The 23227-nt window shown below is 34.5% G+C and overlaps 1 protein-coding gene across 2 annotated transcripts; it reads left to right on the plus strand.

Annotated features, from left to right (window-relative positions):
- The first annotated feature begins 299 nt into the window (after nt 1-299).
- On the plus strand, nt 300-23199 carry LOC138316246 (solute carrier family 66 member 2-like). Of its 2 annotated transcripts, XM_069257858.1 has the most exons (6): nt 300-333; nt 6251-6578; nt 10719-10855; nt 14297-14389; nt 20216-20432; nt 21036-23199. In XM_069257858.1, exons 2-6 carry the CDS (start codon nt 6319-6321, stop codon nt 21220-21222), a joined length of 894 nt encoding a protein of 297 aa, XP_069113959.1. In that variant the 5' UTR covers nt 300-333; nt 6251-6318; the 3' UTR covers nt 21223-23199. The 2 variants fall into 2 exon arrangements, with proteins under 2 accessions (XP_069113959.1, XP_069113960.1); XM_069257859.1 differs by lacking the exon at nt 14297-14389.
- The last annotated feature ends 28 nt before the right edge of the window (nt 23200-23227 follow it).

A 23227-nucleotide genomic window follows, 5' to 3' on the forward strand; every position in this document is an offset into this window, starting at 1 on the left:
CTCCGGTTGGCTACTATACATGCTTGGAATCTTACATGTACAATGCCTTGAGAAGCTTAATTCATATAAGAGCTGGATGCTGCAGATTTCAATGAATAAATAAAAGCGGAAGGTGTAAAATACTGAAAAATGAATACAACACTAGAAAAACAAATGTGCAGACACGTGCCTGCAGCGTCTAAAACCCCTGGAAACGGACAGCGGCCGAAAGTGTATTTCGTGCGAAGACAGGGGAGTTAATCATATAATATTGCAAAAAATGGCTATCGATGTTTGGTGAGGGTAGCTTCCCTTGGATGAGAACTCTTCAAAAACTGCCATGGCTGAAATTCAGTAAGTAGACAAATATCTACCGGGCTACGATAGAGAGTAACAACGATAGAATTATAGTGTATACCCTAATTATAAACAAATCGTTTTGATGAAGATTTGTGCTATGCTTTGAAATCATAGTAGGCCTATCCATCACATATCAATGGTTTCTTTTGATCATGACTTTATTTGTCGTCGAATTTGTACGTAGTTAGCTACTGTTAGCGGAGAAGATACCACTTTCTGACTGACTTTTCAGTCAGAAAGTGATATCTTTTCCACAGGGATCTGAGATTTAGTTACAGATTATATGATCATGGACCCACCAGAGTGCCCTAAGACCATTTTTAGACGTTAAAGAGGTCTAGATTAAAAAACGATAAAAATCATACTCTACATAGTACTATATACGAGAAGGGTGGAAAGCCTTAGACTCCAAATTTCTAACCCGCCTACATTTAGTGGCTATAAATACACATTTCTAGTTCATCGCCATAAAAACTGTTACTACCGTTGGAAAGAGCGATAATTTTCCTTTCAAAATCATCCTATACATCTACTCCAACAATGTTATATAGGTATAGCACGACGAGATCTCGGTATTGCACATCAGAAGTTTCTCAATATCGAGATCTAATATTATTTTATTACCTATACATCTATACAAAGTGCCGTCATTAAGACAATATAAGCCCCATTATCTTGAAGCCATCTAATTAAAAATGCATACTGCTTTCATGGCTGATATAATATGCGTGAGCGTAGCTTCGGCTGCAATCTCATTGGCTGGCTATACAAAGTCTCTCTTCTCGTGACGTTGTACATCTATATATGGAGTTCGCCGTTACTATTCAAACATATACAGTTGGGAGCAAGCTAAACTTGGTAGTGAAGTGCACTCTAGTGCACAAGTAAAGTTAACTCCGGTTCACTAGCTAGTGCAATAGAGTTAACATCGTAGTGCACTAGAGTTAACATCGTAGTGCACTAGAGTTAACACTGTAGTGCACTAGAGTTCACATTGTAGTGCACTAGAGTTAACAACGTAGTGCACTAGAGTTAACACTGTAGTGCACTAGAGTTCACATCATAGTGCACAAGATAAATGAGCCTGATACTCCTACTTATTGCATAAATTGTACATGTACAATCTGTTCATGTATATATTTCATTGAATAGTTTTAAATATCTTTTAATTATTTCAATTACCAATTGTACTCTGTATTTAAAAAGTAGCATAACTAAGTGAGTATATATATGTAAATAATTAATTTATTGAATAAAATGGTTACTTTTATTGGTGTGCATTATTATATATAGGTTTCATCTGAGTAATTTAGCCTAATATGAGTTTTAATATTAAAGTAAAGACTATACCATAAGCTGCAATATGGCTTGACCACATGCATCTTTTCTTTAGATGATTTTTTTCAGAAAATAAATGCATTTATTTATTTATTAGGATAAAATATTTTATACTTGTTATAATACATTTACTAATAGCTACATTTATTACTCAGATCAAATATTAGGTATTCTAGATATAAATAGCTATATTTATTTTAATTTATTTCATGTATTTAATTAATTTTTTTATTTGATTTTATTATTTATTTATTTGAATCATATATCTTTGTTTTTGCCATTCTAGAAATTAACAGCTATATATAATTTTATTTCACATTTAGAATGTCAGATTTTGTACATTTAGCAGTTTTGGCTATTACACTTTTATTATACCCTCATAAGGCGCTTGGTGAATTTTACCTGTACTGGCCAGGCTCCAGGCCTGGGGCAATAACCAAGCTAACTGGGGTCACCTGTCTTGTCATGCATGACTGCCCCTCACCTAATCCTGTAATTACCTATGAAGCCAGTTCAATTAACACAAGAATTGTGATTCCTGAAAATACAAGTGAACAGGTGCCCTATGAGTTTTGATTTTTGAAAAGTTATAGAACTTTGTATTTTGTCAAGAGTCAACAAAAAAAATAACTGAAATAAATTAAGTTGAAATTTCTTAAAAAGTTATTATTAGCTTCCTTTGTACCCAAATAACTCTGTCAGAGACATACAAATATAGATTTTATATGTCTCTGACTCTGTTAATTAATTCTAGCAAGAAATTTATATGGTTATTTATAATTAACAGCTGTGCAATTGGGACGATCAGTCAATCAAATTTGCGAAATCATTCCATATGATAAACGGACCACGTTGATGAGTCTAATTATTTAAATCAAATCCTTATTTCTGTTTAAACATATATTTCTACACATGTAATATTACATCATAATATTTGAAATATATTTTGATTGATATATTAAATTTTGATTTATTTCTATATACCGTATATATATGTATAAACATATGAAATCTATATCAAAATTAAGCAGCAAAAGTTGTGTACATTTATTAAAAGATTATTAACTAAAAGTGATGATCATCGACCTGCATGTACATTAAAATAATGTGGAGTGTCGCATATAATTCATGTTGTGTTTTAGTGTTTACACATACACATAAAATACAATATTTTTATCATATACATATCAAGGATTTCTAACTACATACGTGTACATATTAATTATTTAATTGTTATCATATTTAATTGATGTGTAATTGGTACAAAAGTCTGTCACATACACTGATATACATGTACTGTACATTGTACATGGGGATACAGGTATGCACTGTACCAGCATACATAAATGACTTGTATACTGTAAACTCTTGGCACACAGGTCTGTCGTTATGGTCACTAGGCCTAGGGCCCTTTTCTCCCTATTTCCCCATCCCACCACTTGAGGTGACACCTTACCTGAGATGATCAGTCAGGCGTCACAGGTAAGGTATACCTATTTTCTTTAACCCCAGGGGGTCCATTATAGCATTCAATTCAATAGATATATATATATAGCATGCTGTGACAGCCTCTGTACCTGATTAGTTTAGTAAAGTCTAACTGTCTACTTGACCCCATGTGGTTTTGTTTCATATAATAATAATAAACTTACAGCTACTTTTTATCAAAATACGCCTATTCTTTCATTTGAGAATTATAAATTGTTATAATATTGGTTTTTTCCCCTCAAAATGAAGATAATGTATTCACATTGTTTTTTATCTTGTTTTTATTTTATTTATATTTTTTGAGGAGATGGAGAGGGGTTTATTAATTATGTACTATATAGTTAAATTTATACTACATGTACATGTGTACATGTACATGTATATATGTGTATTCCAAACATGCTTCGAGACAATACCCCTTAAGGCTCCTTTATACCCCAGCCCTACCCCAAACCTACCTAGCTATATGTATATTGTATGTGTATTTCGCCACTCTGACACTTATTCTGCCCTCTGGACATGAATTGTTTTACCTGAAATTTAACTACCTAACATGCTGGCTCAGTTATACATACGACCATCATACATCTGTGGACTTTTTATAGCCGGCCAATGAGATTGCAGCCGAAGCTTTGCTCATGCATATTATATCAGCCACGAAACCAGTATGCATTTTTAATTAGATGTCTTCAAGATGTTTGTCATAATGGGGCTTATATTGTCTTAATGACGGCACTTTGTATAGATGTATAGGATGATTTTGAAAGGAAAATTATCGCTCTTTCCAACGGCAGTAACTGTTTTTATGACGATGAACTAGAAATGTGTATTTATAGCCACTAAATGTAGGCGGGTTAGAAATTTAGAGTATGATTTTTATCGTTTTTTAATCTAGACCTCTTTAACGTCTAAAAATGGTCTTAGGGCACTCTGGTGGGTCCATGATTATATAATCTGTAACTAATTCTCAGATCCCTGTGATCTTTTCCGCTACAACAGTAGCTAACCGTAGGTATGAATCGATAGAGGACGCTATTTTCATGGCTATATCATCGGACATTAGTAGGACAAAGAAAACCAGTCTAACGTTAGGCCTAAGTGTGTTCATTGTAGAGCTGCAACAGTACATTTTCCCCATGATACGATAGTCATACATACGTATCGGGATACTTGTCTTACGATAGGATTATATTACGTATCACAGTATTTTAAAAGAGAGAGGATTAAAGAATGATCTTTCTGAAAAAAACATGGAAAGCTACCAAACATCATTATTTTAATATTAGTAAGCAGTGACAACAGAATTAGGAGATACTGAAACGTATAAGCTTAATGATAAATTGATCTGTATCAATTATAATCCAGAAGTTATAATCGTATAGTTATTTTAAAGTATTAAATTAGATTACTGTCCGTCTTAGTAAACATGTGAATCAATCGCCATGAATCGGAAAGACTATCACCGTTCAGACTCCTTATTGTATTTTCAGTGAATTTCACTGCACCCATTTACATATCTATTTCGATCACAAACAAAAGAATGTATACGTACATTTGTCTCAGCCAAATGAGCAAACGATTGTGATTAAACTTCAACATGCAGACATGTGGGGTTTTTTTTGTAACATTGTACACATGTGTAAGAAAATGGCGTTGGGTTGAAGACATGATTTCACTCTTAAACATCAGGTCGTATTTGGGAATTAGATCCGCATGTTATTGATATGATAAAAGTTGATAGTATTTCAAAGTTTAATGCAAGCAATAACTGCATTAAAACACTGTAGGAAGTATGTTTTGTAGCCACAGTAAAATATGAAACTTGCGGCTATATATATATACTGACTGCTTAAACAAAATCGCATCAAGGTAGCCAAAATGTAAAGTTTCTCCAACTGATTGTGAAGTATGATAGGTACCTTATGTTCACAAATAAACATATTTGAAAGTGTAAATGCCTTATATATGTAGATGCTTTAGTAAGTGATTGTATTGAATTAGAATCTACAACTACAGAAACAATGTGGATCAATGGCAAATATCTTTGGTAGAAAGTACTGATAACCGCTCAAAATATCCTGATTTCGTCTGATCCGGAAACTGGACCGGGCGTACCGTGATATAGGAAAAATATACTGTGAACGGAACTGTGTAATTTATACCGTGATATATCATCCCACGGTTTATCGTTGCAGCACTACTTAAAGGGACATGAACCTTAAATAATTTGATCTGTATGCTTATATATGGTTTTCAGATATTAGCTTTCCACATTTTAAGACTATTTTCTAATCTACAATGGTTGACATGAAGTACAAGCCATATTTGTTAATATTCTTTTAAAACAATTTATATTTAGCATAAGAATGATAAGTCAAAAGTCAAACGAGACTTTTCATTCGATGGGGCACCGCGGAGGGAGGTTCTTGACTTATTGCACATATGTACATCACGCAAGTATAAAGTGGGAAGTTGCTCCCGTCACTTGCATTTCAGCGATCCATTTATATTTACCTACTTTCCCAATCATACTCCATTAAATCGTTTTCTATCGGAATTGGTTTGTGTTCCCTTTACCCACGTTTTTGACCCACCATTTTGTTTACATTCATTTATTTGTGCAGTGCATTGTGGGAGGTCACAAAAGTTCAGCACTACTATTTGTATCACACTCAGTCTACAAAATTCAACCGGGCCGGTTCAAAATACAGAATGTTGGAATTTCCATTATAATTATTTCATTTGACATGTTTGCACAATAACTGATTTATATTACTTAGTAAGGTATCTGACACGTCTTAAATATGTATTTTACTCAAATTTACATGGTTTATCTAGGTTCATGTCCCTTCAATAGTGTGGAAATATTTCTCTTTTCATACATGTATACACTTCTTTTCAGGTCATCAAATTAAACTAGAAGTGTCACTCTCAGTAAGAACTATACGGGATATAGTCATCGTGTTTCGTTGTTTTTGGACTTCTCAATTTTTTTTCTATAATTTTTTATTTCTTATTACTATTTATTAAGATATCTTTAAGGTAAGATTATATCATACCTATAGAAAGTAATTTTTTCTTGCAGAATTTGATAATGCAATAACCAATTACATGGAAACGTGACAATTAAGATAAAGAAAGACTGGGTACGAGATGTCAACATCCGACTCTCCTCTAGTGGTGCAGCTCCATGCAGTGTTAGCCAACATGCCAGACCATCTGTCCGGACTGCTCCCAGAATTATCTGTAATGGGCATCATAAACTGGGGAGCTGCTGCTGCCATGGTGTTTGGTGGCGTGGTGCCCTTTATACCACAGTACCGAGATATCAGAAGAAGCGGGAATACTGAAGGCTTCTCCACATTTGTCTGTCTCACACTGCTTGTAGCCAATATACTCAGAATAATGTTCTGGTTAGTATCAATAGTAATCTAGATTGTGTCATTAATTTTATTAATTAATTGTATTAAATGCGTTGTGAGATATATGACTATGATAGTCAATGTTTAAATATTTCATTAATTCTACCTATTAATATTGACAAATTTTTTTGTTTTGAAACAATTATTAAAAAGATTATTTTTAGATTTATAGATAATTAACATATATATAACCACTTGTTTATATCAATATCAATTATTAGCTCACATGGTCTGAAGGACCAAGGTGAGTTTATGCGATACTGTGGCGTCCGCCGTCGTCCATCAACAATCGACTTCTTCTCCATAACTGCTGGTCAGAATTTAACAAAGTTTGACTGGTAGCATCCTTATGGGGTACTGACTGAAAATTATACAAATGGTCGGGCTGACCTCTGCTCCTGGGGACCTGAGGGATGGTGCCAAAAGTTGTCAATTTAGCTGTTACCTTTTAAACTACTTCTTCTCTGAAACTAAGCCTAGGAAAGGTCTCATAATGTAATGGAAGCATCCTTATAGGCAGGGAATTCAAAATTATACTAATGATGGGGCTGATCCCCCTGGGGCCTGATGAGGGGTGGGGTCAATAGGGTCAATTTGGCTATTTTCATTTAAACGACTTCTAGCTTCTCTAAAACTAAGTGATAGTACTCATAATGCAATGGTAGCATCCTTATAGGGTTGGGATTAAAAACTGAACAAATGATTAAAAATTGTGCAAATGGTCGTGTTGGCAACCCGGGGGTCTGAGGGGCACTGCCTAAAGGGCCTTTTTGGCAATTTTCATATAAACAACTTATCTGAAGCTTAGCATTAACTAACACTTATAGTCATATAATATTGATAGCACCATAATATGGTTTGGGTTCAAAATTAAACTAATCGTCTGGTCAATTTAGCTATTTCTGATTGTAAGATCTTTTGTGATAATTAGTAAAAAAAAAATCCAGGTGAGTGAGACAGGCCCTTTGCCTCTTGTTCTAATGGTGAGAGTTTTTGTGATAATTACTAAAAAAAAAATAGGTGAACGATACAGGCCCTCTGGGCTTTTTGTTTTTCATCATCAGTTTATAGATTATATTTCATTAAAATATCCGATTTAAGTGAATAGTCTGGCAAATAAAACCAGTCTAATGAGTTCATTTGCCTTTCAAAAGTTCTTACATAACAAAACGGCTCTTAGATTCTGCTTACGTTCACAGGGATCTGAGAATTAGTTACAGATTATATAATCATGGACCCACCAAAGTGCCCTAAGACCATTTTTAGGTCACCTGAGACGAAGCCTCAAGTGACCTATTCTAATCGCCTTTTGTCCGTCGTCGTGCATCGTCCGTCTTGTGTCCGTAAACAATTTACATTTTCAACTTCTTTTCAAAAACCACTGAAGCAAATTCAATGAAATTTGTACAAAAGGGGTAAAATTGACTGTAATTTCAAAAATCTTCTTCTCCACTCACAGATGTGATGGAATCAAATACTCTTCATAAATAGAAAGGTCTAAAGGTCGACCTTTACAAAAAATGTGTATTATATGACCCTGGGGTCTCAGGTTTCCCCTTGGGAAGGGAGTTAATTTTACTATAGTTTATGTACGGAAAACACATTTTTAGCCCACCATCATCAGATGGTGGGCTATTCAAATCGCCCTGCGTCCGTGGTCCGTCGTCCGTCCGTAAACAATGCTTGTTATCACTGTTTCTTAAAAACTGCTGCAGGGATTTTGTTCAAACTTCACATGGAGGGTCCCCTTGGTCCATATTTGTGCCATACAGAGTTTGAGGCTGATCGGAAAAACAAGATAGCCGCCAGGCAGCCATCTTTGATTTTGGCAGTTGAAGTTTGTTATCGATATTTCTTGATAACTACTAAAGGGATTTTGTTCAAACTTCACATGGAGGTTACCCTTGGTCCCTAGTTGTGCCATACAGATTTTGAGGCTGATCGGAAAAACAAGATGGCCGCCAGGCAGCCATCTTTGATTTTGGCAGTTGAAGTTTGTTATCGATATTTCTTGAGAACTACTGAAGGGATTTTGTTCAAACTTCACATGGAAGTTACCCTTGGTCCCTAGTTGTGCCATACAGATTTTGAGGCTGATCGGAAAAACAAGATGGCTGCCAGGCAGCCATCTTTGATTTTGGCAGTTGAAGTTTGTTATCGATATTTCTTGAGAACTACTGAAGGAATTTTGTTCAAACTTCACATGGAGGTTACCCTTGGTCCTTTTTTGTGCCATACAGATTTTGAGGCTGATCGGAAAAACAAGATGGCCGCCAGGCGGCCATCTTGGATTTTGATAGTTAAGGTTTGATATCCCTATTTCTCAAAAAGTGCTGAAGCGATTTTTTCTCAAATTTAATATGTAGGTTCCCCTAGGGCCCTTGCTGTGCATATTGCATTTTTGGACCAATCGGTGAACAAGATGGCCGCCAGGCCGCCATCTTGGATTTTGATAGTCAAAGTTTGTTATGGCTATTTCTCATATAGTACTGAAGGGATCTGTCTCAAATTTCATATGTAGGTTCCCCTAGGGACCTAGTTGTGCATATTGCATTTTGGGACCGATCGGTCAACAAGATGGCTGCCAGGCAGCCATCTTGGATTTTGTTATTCAAAGTTTGTTATCGCTATTTCTCAGAAAGTACTGAAGGGATCTGTCTCAAAATTCATATGTAGGTTCCCCTAGGGCCCTAGTTGTGCATATTGTGATTTGGGACCGATCGGTCAACAAGATTGCTGCCAGGCAGCCATCTTGGATTTTTATATTCAAAGTTTGTTATCGCTATTTCTCAGAAAGTATTGAATGGATCTTTCTCAAATTTCACATGTAGGTTCCCCTAGGTCCCTAGTTGTGCATATTGTGATTTTGGACCGATTGATCAGCAAGATGGCCGCCAAGGAGTCATCTTGGATTTTGATAGTTGAAGTTTATTACCGCTATTTCTCAAAAGGTACTGAAGCGATCTGTCTCAAATTTTATATGTAGTATGTTTGAAAAAGTTTAAAAAGTAGAGAAAAGATCCATCTTTCCTTTTTCAGATATAGATCATTCTTTGGTGGGCGCCAAGATCCCTCTGGGATCTCTTGTTGAGCATTATTTAGTCTTTTGTAAAAGGAAATGAGTCAAATGTTGTCAGAATTATCCGTATGAAAATCACCAAAACATTATTTTGGCAAGTTCTACATAGTATAGAGGTTTGATATTGTGTATGAAGTATGCTTAGGTAGTTGAATATCAGGTTTTTGAAAAATGAATGACCTTGACCTTCATCCAAGGTGACAGACTTCTTGTGATTGCAGAGCTATGAAAATGATCTAGTGAAAATTCAGCTCATTGAGACAGCTGTAGTTTGTTAACCACATAATCAATTTCTTTGTTTTTTGAATATGTTCTGTAGAATTGAAAATGAAACAATTACCTGATGTACCACTTTTCTGTAAAAAGTGAACTTCCAGTTGCAAGTAAGGGTCATACATTCTTGTAATTCAAAAACGCAATTTTTCGACAAAAACATTAAAAAATCTTCTTCTCAAATTTTAGAAGGCATAGCTAGAAACCGAATATTAGGCCTGTAATATGCTGACATAATTGCCTACCAAATTTGTTAATATAATTCACCTTGAGTCCTTGACCTATATTCAAGGTCACAGGGGCCAAAAAATCTAATATTTCAAATGACTTCTTCTGAAGTTCTGCAAAGGCCTAGAGACCTAATATTAGGCCTGTAGGATGCTGAAATAAATGACTGCAAAGTTTGTTAATATGAATGGCCGTGACCATACAAAGTCACATGGGCTGAAATCTTCAAATGACCTCTTGTGAAGTTTTGAAAGACCTTTATAGACCTGATATTGGACTTGAAGCACATTGAGACAAAGCCTGTCAAATTGTCCAGTGACAATTTCTAGTATGAATTAAAATTTTCTCATGCAGAGCAATTTTTATGGGAAGTTTTATTTTTCTGTTTCATAAAAAATATACTGGATATATTAACACTATTATTACTATGTTTAGCCTTTCTTTGCTTGACTACTTACTTTTACCCTGTAAATATGTGATAAACAAAATAAACACTTTCTGCAAATAACAAAATAATTCATCTGTAATTGATTTGTAATATATTTCTATAGGTTTGGAAAGCATTTTGAGTTGCCTCTCCTTGCCCAAAGTATAATAATGGTGTTCACAATGATGATGATGGTACGACTTTGTGTACAGATGAAAAACAAGTCAGAAATTGTGTCGTCGAAACAACACAAATTTACAGGTAAGGGCCGCTGTGTATTTCTAGTTGTTAACTTCACTCTACTATATAGACACACTAAAGTAATTTTGTGCTTACAAGCATGTGCTATAAACATTTTAGACAAATACACCCCATGTTTAAAGTAGAACAACATACTTCCCGGTATTATATGTTTACAGGTGGATGGGTATATTTATTAGATAGAGTTTATTAATTTAATGCTACTCACATACAACACACAGCACTTATTATAGGTGGTGTATGATTAACATATAAACAAGTGACAAATATTTGTCTGTCTATGGAGATGGTAAGTGAAGAAACAAAAAACTTACCAGTAGCATACAAATGTTGAACAGTATTAATATTTCTCTACCCATTTCGCTATTTTCAGTCTGGTTGAAATACAAATCCTTATAACCTATCCATTCAATCGAGGATCTGACAACATCCCATAAGGGGTCATGTTCAGATGACCTTTATACCACGTGTACTTCAGATCAAATGCATTTTCTGCACATTGCTACATAAATTGATACCGCCATTTCACCCCAACATACATATACAATTAGCTTTGTTGTTCTCTTTTGGTAAGATGACTGCATACATGAAAATAATTTTGACAGCTTTTTAAACAATTTTGTCCCCCAAAATTCACCTTCAAGACTTTGCAGGCAGCAATTTGATTGGCCATCTCCAAAGGTCACCTGGACATGACCCCTAATGGGATGTTGTCAAATCCTCTTATCCAACATAGTGATAATAAAGATCTGCATTTTGATCAGATTGCGCTATTTATCCTGGAATAAAATTGTGATTGATAAATAAAAAAGGGTAATTTTAAGTATAGAGTTAGATATGAAAAATATATAATTTGCTGATAGCATTTTTGAGAACTGTTACTTTTTGATAATGCACTTAGTATCAAGCGTTTCAACACCATTCTGATAAAGGCACTCAACTATATATCAACTTCAATTCTTCAAACTTTATTCCAGAATTTTTCTCTCTTTACTGACATCTTGTTAAACGTCTCCTAGTTGCAGTTTATACTGATCTGTCCCAGTGGATCTACCAGAGCTCTACAACTTTATTCTTTAATTTTCCCCCGCCCAACGAAGTTGGCAGGGGATATACAAATGGGTTCCGTCCGTCCGTCCTTCCGTCCGTCTGTCCGTCTGTACGAATGGTTTCCGGAGCATAACTCTAAAACCAGTAGAGATATTTCCACGAAACTCCATAGGCACATTAGTCTTATGGTCTAGTAGTGCCTTTTGCTATTTTAAGGTTTTCACTTTTTGTACTTTTTTCTGTAACCATGGAAACATTGCTGAAAATGGCAGATTTTTGTGTAAGAATCGTTTCCGGAGCACAACTCTAAAACCAGCAGAGATATTTCCATGAAACTTCTTAGACACATTTTTCTTATGGTCTAGTAGTGCCTTTTGCTATTTTTAGGTTTTCATTTTTTGCACTTTTTCCGTAACCATGTAAACATTGCTGAAAATATCATATTTTTGTAGCAGGTTCATTTCTGGAGCATAACTCTAAAACCAGCAGAGATATTTCCACTTCATAGACACATTCATTTTATGGTCTAGTAGTACCTTTTTGATATTTTTAGGTTTTCATTTTTTGCACTTTTTCCTGGTTTTTTTCATACACATAAGTCTCCACAATCAAACTTACTTCAGCTTTGATATCTCCATTGGCGGGGGATCTGAATGACTATGTCCTTGTTTTTCATACACCTAAATCTCCACAATCAAACTTACTTCAGCTTTGATATCTCCATTGGCGGGGGATCTGAATGACTATGTCCTTGTTTACTCTCTATTACACCAAAGAATTTCAACAATCCAACATGGAAGTGTCGTGTTGGGCCAATAGACTATGGATATAATGATAGGTTGAACAACTGCAGATAGAAGTTAATGATTCACATTGAGTCTGAAAGACATATATCGAATGTCATGTTTAAAAATATAATTGTACTAAGGAAGACAAACTTGGACAAATTGAACTTGGAGCTAATAAATTATTTGCACATGCAATGTTTATTGGAAATGCATGGATATTATGTTTTGGTGGTGGTGTATAAAATACATCTCTGGGCAGTAAATATAAACACTAGTGTTTTAACACTGCTAGATTTGTCTACAAATTAATTTTCCATGTACAAGCTAGACATCTTTTCGTATTTATTTTTTTCTTAGATAAAAGTCAGAATTTATACTTTATACAACATGATGATTAAATCAGATCTATAATCTACATATGTAATAACCTTGAAGGAGGCACTCAAAGAGTTGTCTCCCTGTTAACTCCACTGCAGTCTCACTTCAAAAAAAAAAAGATAAAATAGTTAAACTTAAGTTATTTCTTTGTGTATTTATCTTCTATTGTTCCTACACTTTTCAGAGATATTCTTTTTGTAGTTTTGAAAGTTAAGTGAATTTTATTTATACATTTAATGTATACATGTACCTTGTAAATATGTACAATGTATATAACAGTCCCCCAGGTAGAGCAGATAACACCTACAGATTTAACACTAAATCAGTAACAACATGGAATTCTTAACTTGTTATTAATTTATTTTTTAGATATATATATGATAAGTGGATGTGTTTATTAAATGATATCCTTCAATGATTGTAATGGCTGTCCTCCTTTCCTGTATATGATATAATATGTTCTTCGGAAGTTTGTGTTTTAATTGTAGCGCATGGTTAAGTTCAGAAATGTTTGTTGGTAAATATGTCAGTGTTGCGTTTCTCTCTTTCAATTTTCAAGGACATATTTGAAATTAAAGATATAGATACTAATAGGGGTAAATAATGATTGTACCAAAATCAATAATTAAATGCAAATAAATTTACAGTGTGGAATTTCTAAATCTGTAATTATGGATCAGTGAAATTTGTATTACACATGCATCTACATAAATATTATATTTAAGGGTTAATTGCAGAAATCATTTGATAACTTCCTAAAAAATAATTTTAAACTTTTGTATATATTGTCATGATTATATTGCCTTAAAAAGTGGTCTTTTTTCCTTTGTTATTCCTAGATATACATACAAGCACAAGATATAAGACCAGTATGAGCACCGATGCATAACCAAAAATAATATCTTTCTTATACTAATATGAAATCTATTATAGTTACAAATATGATTGCATATTTTGTAACTACTCATCAGTGGTGCACCTACATTTTCATATCAGATTTTTACTTACACCATTGTCATAAACCCTCAGACTTTGATTTATTTCTGCCTGAAGTTGAGTCTTCTGGGTTTCTGACAGTGTACTAATACTTTTACTGACATTGAACGACACTACAATGATCAGAGTTACCTCCCTTTGTCAGATCACACACACGTAGCTCCCCAACAGAGAAGTATACAGCACTTAACTCATTATATTAGTCTATTGTTTGCTGTGTTCGTGACAGATTCTCAGAATCACCCTCACCAAAACGGCGATACAGATTCCTCCCGGTCTTACCCCAAGTTGGGGAAGGGTGCGGGCAGGTCAACATTCCTTGGTATGTAGTCAATAGTTTTCTTTCATCATGCAATTTTATCTGCACTGACCGTAACCTTCATTTCTCTGCTTCTTAATCATAAAGCAGTAGCCATATAGCACTGTGAGATTTTGTTAAGTGTTAATTACCCGTTCTTGTTGGTGGACATTGGATTTCCTAATATTTTCACTTTCCTGAAATTGTTACAATATTGTTATGTTAGATTATATTAATACATGAACAGTTATGCAGAGCATTGGATGTGAACTGCATTATGTACCACATGTATATATACTGGTATGCAATTTATACTCGTACTGATCCCAACCAATACTTTGTCTTGAATTTTTAAATGGTTTTTGAATTTTTAAATGGGAGAAGCTTCATGTCACATGATGCATTTACGACCCATAGCTATATATCTATTAGATTAAGATTTATCTTAAAATCAATCAGAGATAATTAATGATTTAGATTTTGTATAATAACAAATATCTCTCCTAGATGATTTTAAAGGGACAATTCAGGCTAAAAGAACATTAAAATTTGTACATATATCGGAAAAAACCCAGTTCTAATGGAAATTAGATCAGTCGGTTTTACTTTACTGTGATATGCCAGAAAAGCCCATGGTGGCGAAATGCGTGTGGAGTGTTCAAACTCGCTCGCTGTCCGCCATTACACATTGTGGTCGAACATTTTTTATGCCGAACCCCGTCCCTTGCTCGTAGAGTAATGCTACTTTTGTCTAGAACTGCTCAAATCGCTCTGATAATAGTGTGTTTACCTTATTAGGTGAATTGGCTCGTCTAAAAAATCATTTTATCACCTCCTCAGTGGTTATGCAGTTCATTTGTTTAACGTGCGTGACGTTGGCTCGGGTATAGATACAGCGAACATATTTTACCTGCTGAATCGGATTGATCAACGATTTATAATTACAACGGTATAGATTAAAATACTAAACAATGTCGTGGAATTTGTCAATATTTTATGTTATATGTTTCATAAGAAATGTAGAACAATACATTCATACCATATTTTGCTTCTTGGTTATGTAAAAGAATTAGCCTGAGTGAATTGTCTCTTTAATATTGATAAAATGTTTGTGAAATTATTTTGTAATACCATCCCCAAATGTTAAACAGAATGCTACTAAATCAATGCACGGCTTCCTGAAGATAACACAGCCAGATAAGATAGAATGAAAGTGATTTTTTTTGTTCAGAATTGTTCACCATGAGACATGATTTGATATGATATATAAAATGACCAGTGTGGGTTTAAGTGGATGTTGAATTGTTGATTAAAATTTGGTATGTCCTCCCCAATTTTATACACAGACCCCATCCCTGAACAAAAGTCCTTGTAGTGCTATCATCCTAAGCATATTTTCTGCATTTTGATATGGAAATGCTTCTTTGAATTCTGGAATATAGACATATTGTACTTTTCATTTAGAGTTTTTCTGTTATTTTGTTTCTTTTGATGCCTATGCTGTAGACCTTTGCCAATACCATGGTCCAATCGAATATAAATTGCAGTTTTAGATCTATTTTATGTTTTTGAAAATTTTGAATTGCATGTGCACAAGGGATGCCTTGCATTCATCATACTGTAGATTAATTTTGATTTTGAATAAACATGTATTTCCAGAGCTTATATTATATTGCAGTTATATGGTGTTTTAATATTAAAGAAGCAATGCTTTTTAGGTCATCTGACCGAAGGTCAGGATGACCTATTGTCATCGTGTTTTGTCACTCGTCGTGCGCCGTGCGTCGTGCGCCGTCAGCCGTCCGCCGTGCGTCGTGCGTAAGACTATTTATACAAAAGCCTACTCCTCCTTCATCCTTTGATGGATTTCATCCATATTTTGTTTGAAACATCATTGGGGAAGGACAATCATATTTTATATAAATGAGCCTGGTCCGACCCCTAGGGGCTGAGGGGTGGGGTCCCAAAAGGGCAAATTTTCTTATTTTACGCTTTAAAATCCTACTCCTCCTTCATCCTTGGGATGATTTCATCCATATTTGGTGTGAAACATCATTGGGGAAGGGCAATTATATTTTATATAAATGAGCATGGTCCGACCCCTAGGGTCAGAGGGGCGGGGCCCCGAAAGGGCAAATTTTCTTAATTTTAGCTTTAAAATCCTACTCCTCCTTCATCCTTGGATGGATTTCATCCATATTTGGTGTGAAACTTCATTAGGGAAGGACAATCATATTTTATATAAATGAGCCTGGTCCGGAACCTAGGGGCTGAGGGGTGGGTTCCCAAAAGGGCAAATTTTCTTATTTTACGCTTTAAAATCCTACTCCTCCTTCATCCTTGGGATGATTTCATCCATATTTGGTGTGAAACATCATTGGGGAAGGGCAATTATATTTTATATAAATGAGCATGGTCCGACCCCTAGGGTCAGAGGGGCGGGGCCCCGAAAGGGCAAATTTTCTTAATTTTAGCTTTAAAATCCTACTCCTCCTTCATCCTTGGATGGATTTCATCCATATTTGGTGTGAAACTTCATTAGGGAAGGACAATCATATTTTATATAAATGAGCCTGGTCCGACCCCTAGGGTCAGAGGGGCGGGGCCCCAAAAGGGCAAATTTTCTTAATTTTAGCTTTAAAATCCTACTCCTCCTTCATCCTTGGATGGATTTCATCCATATTTGGTGTGAAACATCATTGGGGAAGGCCAATCATAAAGGGGGGAATGAGGCCAATCATATTTTATATATATGAGATAGGTGTGACCCCTAGGGGCTGAGGGGTGGGGCCCCAAAAGGGCAAATTTTCTAAATTTAACCTTTAAAATCCTATTCCTCCTTCATCCTTGGATTGATTTCATCCATATTAGGTGTGAAACATCATTGGGGGAGGACAATCATATTTTATATAAATGAGCCTGGTCTGGAACCTAGGGGCTGAGGGGTGGGCCCCAAAAGGGCAAATTTTCTTAATTTTAGCTTTAAAATCCTACTTCTCCTTCATCCTTGGATTGATTTCATCCATATTAGGTGTGAAACATCATTGGGGGAGGACAATCATATTTTATATAAATGAGCCTGGTCCGGAACCTAGGGGCTGAGGGGTGGGCCCCAAAAGGGCAAATTTTCTTAATTTTAGCTTTAAAATCCTACTTCTCCTTCATCCTCGGATGGATTTCATCTATATTTGGTGTTAAACATCATTGGGGAAGGACAATCATATTTTATATAAATGAGCCTTGTCTGACTCCTAGGGGCTGAGAGGTGGGGCCCCAAATGGGGAAATTTTCTTAAATTTAGCTTTAAAATCCTACTCCTCCTTCATCCTTGGATGGATTTCATCCATATTTAGTGTGAAACATCATTGGGGAAGGACAATCATATTTCATATATATGAGATAGGTCCGACCCCTAGGGGCTGAGGGGTGGGGCCCCAAAAGGGCAAATTTTCTTAATTTTAGCTGGCCCACTTCCTGTTTTCAGGTTTCACTCTCTGATCTCAATGAAAATTGGTCTATAGGGGTTTTAATTGATGCCGAACAACGTGCAAACATTTTCGTAAAGATTATTGTATTCCAAGATGGCCGTTTGGCCCACTTCCTGTTTTAAGGTTTCAGTCTCTGATCTTAATGAAAATTGGTCTATAGGGGTTTTAATTGATGCCGAACAACATGCAAACATTTTCGTAAAAATTTTGGTATTTCAAGATGGCTGCTGGCCCACTTCCTGTGTTCGGGTTCATTTCAGATCTCAATGAAAATTGGTCTAAAGGGGTTTTAATTGATTCAGAAGGGGGAACTTTAGGTGAGGACAATCATATTTTATAAAGGACCAGGCTAAGACCCATGGGGATAGTACGGCGGAGGTCCAAACTGGGAGCTTAGTTGAAATTTGGCTTTAAAATCTGACTCCTTATATTAATCCTTGAATGGGTTACAACCATATATGGATGAAGGGCAACCAAATTTGTTCAACAAATGACATTTACCTATTTCAGAAACTTACATATTCAACTAAGGAGTTCCTTGTATTATTTATATTAATTGTTAACCACTACTTTATACTGTGACTTTGTTGTTTTGTGCCATGAGTCAGATGACCGTAAAGGCCCATGGGCCTCTTGTTATTGATACATTGGCAAAGGAGTAGATATGATAGGACCAGTATTTGGCCTTAATTTTTCAGGCCGAAAAATATTAACTCTGATCCACATCAATTTCACATCAATAAATACTCTCATACTTGCCATTCATCAAAACATAACTTTTTATAACCATGTACACGATGTGCTCCACCTATGACGTCATCAAATTGATGATTTTCCTCTTCTCGCCAAATTTTGCTAGAAATTCATCATCTTTAGGTTAGAAAGGGCTTGAAATGGATTTGGCTGCCACCTTGGAGCAACTTTATATTTTGCATGGATATGCGTAAATACACGATACACAACGTGTGAAAATCTCTTTCTGCTCCACGAAGGCGGTCACATTCATTTTTAGAGAAAACCACTCAAAAAGTATGATTTTTCAAGGATTTTTGTGAAAAATGGCGGGAAACTGCATGTTGATGACGTCATAGTGAACCCAATTGGCACATGCGGGATATTTTCGGGATATAATGTGTTAGCAAATGTATTCAACAGTTATATGGCAAAATATGTTGTTCTTTACTGGAGAATTAATTTTTGGGCCATATTCGAGTCTTAACGTACCTTCTCCTTTGCTACATTAATATTTAAGAATTAGAGTGCTTCATTTACATTTTTTGCATTGGGACAGTTCTGATGACTTGGGGCACATTGAATTTACCTCCAGTAGTAATTTTTATTGTGGATAGTGAACAAATGGAGTCCTTGCATGAGAGACTTTCATTAATATGTTGATCTTTTGAGCATGGAGTTTTATAATAAAGTAGAATGGTGTTGTGAAAATATGTCATAGTCCCAAGTGTATACCCATGCATGATCACTGGTGTTACAGTTGTCTGTGATGTAAATTGGAATAGACATGTCATTTACTTTTATTTGATCTGAATTATTTACACCCTGTCTGTTGATTAACATATGTACCTAATAAAAACAAATAATAAGGTCTGACTTCTTTCAACAGTTGCGATTTTTTTATTTAAAAAAAAAATGTTGTATTTTGTGACTATTAACTTTAGCTATGCAGTCTGGAAAATATACTGGTAAATACTTTCTTGAAGAATTAATCACTGCACATGATTTATCCACCTAGATCTTGTGAAGAAATATTAAAACAAGTTTTATGTTAATTTTCACTTTTAGAGTTAACTTTCTTTGCAGCTGTAGATGGATTCATCATTTAAAAAATAAATGTTGAAATGATGTATGTAAGTCTGACTGTTATAATGCAGAAAAGTCTAATCCATTTGGTACGCGGTAATTATTGTTTGCTCTTATGGGTACAAATTAATTTTAAGCATGTTATATTGTGTTTGCTTATTGCTTGACATTATAAGATTGTAGGAGCTCTTGATGCCAGGTGTCATATTAACATGCATTCGAGAGCTTTCTAATTTTACAGAGGTTAGCAACTTCAAGAAAAAAATATATATACAGAACCTATAAACTATAGATAAGTTGATATTCAGTTCAGTATTTCTTCTAATAATTCGTTTAAAATTAATAATGTCAAACTGTGAAGGTTGAAATGGACAGGTAATGGACCAGCATGTATTGGTAATAGATGTTTTACTAAACATGGTTATTGATACCATTCAATGACTGACATACTAAAAGTGTTGTTGTAAAAATTTACTCACTACATACATAAATCTTTAATGAAAACAATATTTTGCTATGATTTAAGATAATTGTTGTGTTGTAGATTTTGAGCATGGCCATTTTTGGCAGTGGACAGACTTTAAGAGTTATGTACAGTTTATGACTCTGTTCACGGCTTGCGTGGGACTGCTGACCTTCCTCCTGCTAAACAACATTATCTATGTAGAACTTATAGGATTTCTAGCTGTGTTTGCTGAAGCTTTATTAGGAGCACCACAGTTCTACCGCAATTTCCAGAACAAGTCTACCCAAGGAATGAGGTAGGAATACCAACTATAACTGATTCTACGGCTGTTGTAGTATGACAAATGATCACATGTATATGACAATGAAGATGCTGTATAAGTCATTTTAAGTATAATCTTTTTTCTGTAACAGCTTGAGGCCATATGGCAGCTGAGTGGAAATTGTACATATTCCGACGTAAAACTATTGAACTTTCACCTCTGGGATTTAAATTTGAAACACTTGTGGGAGAGTAAGCATGGACAATTTTACTGACTATGGGTCCATGGTTCGATTCCTTGAAACTCAGACTTACCTGCACATTCTAATTGGCCTGGCACTTCCTTATGGAATATTGACTAGTTATAGGAGGTGAAACAAAATATAAACCCAAACTGTATCAAAAGGTATTATCAGGAACATGAGAAAGAAACTAGTTTATTCCATATATTGCTGTGGATGTGTCTGTTGGCAAATAACTTTAAGCTTGTACTACCGCAAACATACTGCTTTTGTTTGTTTTACTGAAATAATAGATGTTTTTGTGGGAGTTATTTCCCTTACACAAATTTTTCAATTTGTTTTTACTCTTGAGGCTTATTTAAATTTAACTAATAATACCATTTGTATCCTTTCAGTAAGAAGATGGTGGGTTTCTGGACCTGTGGAGATGTGTTTAAGACAGGCTACTTTATCCTACGAGAGGCCCCTCCTCAGTTCTGGATATGTGGAGCTCTTCAAGTGTCTATAGATATATCTATATTTGTACAGGTATTTCTCTATAGGAACCTGCCCTCTCGTGCTGCCAAATTCTACAGTAGTTAGTTATTGTCGAGTCTTAGTACTTTGTTACCACACAAAGCCATTTCTATGGTCTGTATGTCATTGTCATCCTGCATACAAAGATACTAACTTGATGGGATTAGCTTGTTCTCAAAAGTTTGTTTTAATGTGTAACACTTTTTACTATTCAAATTTTATTTCACAATCTTTATATGTTTGACTCAAAGTCGGTCAAGTCAGAATTAATAACAAGCAAACATATATGAAATCTCTGTAGACACGTGTATACATACGGGTAATATATAAATATTAAAGATAATTCTATAATTACTTAAATATGGAGAAATATCTTTGGTTTAAAATATATCAATATCTTTTGTGATGTATAAACATAGTAATAGAATTGAATTAAAAAAATGATATAATTAAAAAACAAATCTGCAATGCCACAAGTTTTTTGCAACTTTATTATATATAATTACAATGTTTATATACAAACATATTTCATAATTATACAGCATAAATTACAACAGTCTGCATGCCTAACATGTACTTGGCAGACAGTTTCTGAAGGTAAAATGTATGGACTATATAGTTTATATACGCAATTATGTATTATTTGATAGAATTATTAACTCTTAAAATTAGATGTGTTTTTGAAGTTTTTGTGGTTTAGGATAAATGAAATCTTTGATATCTATTTATGTGAAGAACATTAACAGAACTGAAAGAAAAAAATAAAAACAAACACAAATTAGCATTTAAGCCACGATATCTATGATGCAAAATTACATAAAAACAATTGTTTACCAGGCTTTGCTGGCATAAAAGTAATAAGAATAGGCCTTTACACCTCATTTTGTGGGAAAATAGGTAAATATTGGTAAATGAACAGCATTTTTTATCCATTTTGACTTATCAATAAAATCATTTCTGCTTGAATGGGACCCATTTTTAACTCCAAAACGTCCATGGAGACTAGGTGGTTGGTCATATTATTCTATACATGTATCTGATAATACAGAATTATTTCCTCTTTCAATCTGATGGTGAATGTGATAGCAATAAAATATGTAGGAATAGTTTGTTATTTTCATGAATTTTTAGATTCCTAGCTAACTGCAGTAACAATCAATATTCATTGAATCAGGATTTGTTAGAAAATATTTTTCCCATGATATGAAGTTATTTGCTCTTGCAAACAAATGGCATGCCAGTAACAAATAACAGTTGATACCTTTGTACAAGGTTAGCTTACAGGCCTGTATATAGAACACAGTACATGTACAGTTATTAGTAATGCTTTTTTACTCAAAACAAGTTGCAAGTTATACTTCTAAAACACAAATTATTATTAGCTTAATAGATAGTGCTTGATCTCAAAAATGAGAAAGTTTAAAACAGTATTTCCTATTCTTAACATTCTGACATTTACCTGTATGATTGCGGTTGTAAAAGTCCGGTGAAATATTTCTTGGATTCTATTTACATCTAGTCATTTTACTTCATTATGGCATATGGAGTAGTTTAGCATCAATCGTATATATAAAAGATACACTACTGTATTAAAATTTTCTGTATTAAGGGTACCTTCCTTTGTTTACATCAAAATTTAAAATGTTTAAAATCTTAATTTAAGACGTTGTTGTGCTTTCATTGTGTACTATAGTGCATTATGTTAAATGTTTTTTATAATATTTCTATCAAGCCAAAATAGGATTTGATGTGCAATATTATAATTTCATGTTGAAGACTATGATACAGATTTGTGTTTGATGTGAGAAATACATTGCCTATAGACCTTGTGATATCAGCGTGTTAGAGAAGGGAGTAAATTTTGGGACCAGTGTTCATGTTGCTGAAAAAAGTGTTTAGATGTGCATGAATTAAGCGAGATGCGTGTGTGTGCATTTTTGGAGTTATATATATGACTACTGCGTGTAACAGTAATATTACAGATTGGTGGTGATATGTATAATTAGCTTGATGCATTTTGAATAAAAAAACTCACTAACAAGACTCTGATATTAGAATTTCTCTTGTGAAG

Source organism: Argopecten irradians, chromosome 2 (assembly GCF_041381155.1).
Source record: "Argopecten irradians isolate NY chromosome 2, Ai_NY, whole genome shotgun sequence".
In the NCBI taxonomy this organism is placed as follows: domain Eukaryota; kingdom Metazoa; phylum Mollusca; class Bivalvia; order Pectinida; family Pectinidae; genus Argopecten; species Argopecten irradians.